At 40.8% G+C, this 2,500-nt stretch overlaps 2 protein-coding genes across 2 annotated transcripts in view; both read left to right on the top strand.

Annotated features, from left to right (window-relative positions):
• The window catches only part of poc1a (POC1 centriolar protein A), a 521,349-nt gene that overhangs the window by 174,379 nt on the left and 344,470 nt on the right, over positions 1 to 2,500 (top strand). The gene's annotated exons all lie outside the window — the stretch shown is intronic.
• tsen2 (TSEN2 tRNA splicing endonuclease subunit) overlaps positions 1 to 2,500 on the top strand; it is a 13,614-nt gene that overhangs the window by 4,062 nt on the left and 7,052 nt on the right. Inside the window, 1 exon segment of the mRNA NM_001076651.1 lies at positions 869 to 943. Coding sequence (NP_001070119.1) covers positions 869 to 943 — 75 coding nt within the window.

Genomic DNA, 2,500 nt, shown 5'->3' with positions numbered 1-2,500 from the left:
GTCTTGGAGCTGCTACCGAGAAAGCTCTATCACCTCCACATTTTAAGTGTGATCTAGGAACTTGCATATAGAGACGATCCATAGAGCGATGAGATCTCACGGGTTGGTGCATAATATTAAGCTCAGAAATAAACTCAGGCCAGGCCATGGAGGGATTTATAAACGTACAACAGAACCTTGTACTGAATTCCAAACTAGACTGGCTGCCAGTGTAGGGAAACAAGTACAGGTGTAATGTGCTCTCGTCTTTTTGTGCCTGTTAAAAGCCTGGCAGCTGCATTCTGGACTAGCTGCAGTGGCGAGAGAGAGGCCTGACTCACACCCAGATACAATGCATTGCAATAGTCCAGACGAGAAGAAATAAAAGCATGAACAACCTTCTCCAAATCACTGAAAGAGAGGACAGACTTCAGCTTGGCAATATATCTAAAATAGAAAAAACTATTTTTGACAACCGCGTTAATTTGCCGATCAAACTTTAGCTCAGACTCAAAGATGACACCAAGACTCTTCACAGAGGAATGTATTTTCCCAGGAAGCAATGACAGATTGCCATTAGAATCTGAACCTTTTTGGCCAACAACAATGAATTCGCACTTGTTTTCATTCAATTGGAGAAAGTTATTTGCCAACTGTTTACTTTTGTGGTAAGCAGGCGTGTAATAATCGGGATAATGTACATCCAGCCGGCTGTTATCGCAGAATAAAGCTGGACAGGTTTATCAGCATCCTTGGTGTAAGGCTGAAGATGGAAGAGAACAGCCGGCTAGATGTACACTATCCTTTACATTGACTCAACTCTGTCTTGTTCGAGAGCACACTGTTGTAAATGGAGAGATGATTAAAGATAATCGTTTCCTCTGGACAGGATCAGCCGGCTGAGCTGGTGTGCAGAATCAACCCGTTCCCCATGCTTGAGTACCTGCAGCTCAGTTATGAAGAGGTGAGTGAGCATCAGCCTGCATGTGTGAGGAGGACGTGATGGCGACACAGTGGCGCAGTAGGTAGTGCTGTCGCCTCACAGCAAGATGGCCGCAGGTTTGAGCCTCGGCTCAGTTGGTGTTTCTGTGTGGAGTTTGCATGTTCTCCCTGTGTTCGTGTGGATGTCCTCCGGGTGCTCTGGTTTCCCCCACAGTCTAAAGACATGCGGTGCAGGTGAATTGAGTAAGCTAAATTGTTTGTAGTGTATGAATGTGAATGAGTGTGTGTGGGTGTTTCCCAGAGATGGGTTGCAGCTGGAAGGGCATCCGCTGTGTAAAACCTATGCTGGATGACAAAGAGAAAATAACTCGGTGATTAAAGATGAGTTATTAACACTATTATGATTAGATCTTGGAGAAATCTGGGGTCCGTTCTTCGTACCTCGCTTAAATGATCTAAGATGATTTGGCAGATCCTGGATCTTTTAATCTTGATAACTGATCTCTCGCTAATTTGGTTCTTCAAACGAGTTCGCGAATCAGATTAGAATGTCTGGATGAACTGATCTGAGATCACTGCGTGTGTTGTGAAGGACAGATCTATCGATCCTCGAAATCATGATCAGCAATGCAGCGATTGGCTGACTGCACAGCAGCGTAATGACATCATCTGATTAATATTCAATTATCCATGTGAGCAAAATTACATCAAATTAGCAGTAAACGTCTTGTTAAATATGACACGCAATAACCTTCCACATTTGTTGTGAGCTGCAGGCTTTCCACTTTCATGTGTCAAGAGTATTCATCAGGTATTTCAATGCAAATCAGTGTATTTAGCTCTACATTTAGAAAATATTGTCTATATTATAGTAGCCGTTTTTTAATCGGTGTTTACAAAAGCATTTTCATATTGCTAAAGGCGTCTGCAACTTTTGTGAAGCATCAAATCACCGGCATACTAACTGTCAAAACATGTTTATGACTGCATAAATGTATTATTGCTTTAAAAAAGTCACATATTCTGCATTTCTATTATGCACAATTTGTACTAAAGCGATCTAAAAAGTTCATATCAATAAGTTTTCTCTTTGCACCAGCAGGTGGCAGTCTTTGTACTTTCATTTCGAGGGTGCAGATTGCATACGTTTTATTAATATGTATAACTTAATTTATTTTATTAATGACTATAACTTTATATATAGTTAAAAAAATATGTACCATTTTCCCAAGTGTATATAACTACTACTGTAAGAAAATATCAGAATTCAGAACATACTTTCTGTATTATCTTTGCTTGAACTGAGCCGATCTAATCCTGTTTATATGAACTGAACCTGCTCCCGATCAGGTTTGAGCTAGCAGAACTGTTGCTATGACAACAACTCTCGGATCAGCTTTGAAGAATGAAACGATCCTGGATCGTGTCAAATCGTCAATATCCAAATCCAGCTAACTGAGTAATCCACGTACGAAGAACAGACCCTGCTCTCTGTTAAACAGAAATTGGGGAAAAAAATAAACAGGGGGGCGAATAATTCTGACTTCAGCTGTACATTTCGCTAATTTAAAGGGAGTGG

This window comes from Danio rerio, chromosome 11 (assembly GCF_052040795.2).
Source record: "Danio rerio strain M-AB ecotype USA chromosome 11, GRCz13ab, whole genome shotgun sequence".
NCBI lineage: Eukaryota > Metazoa > Chordata > Actinopteri > Cypriniformes > Danionidae > Danio > Danio rerio.
This window is presented reverse-complemented; position numbering and strand designations above follow the sequence as displayed.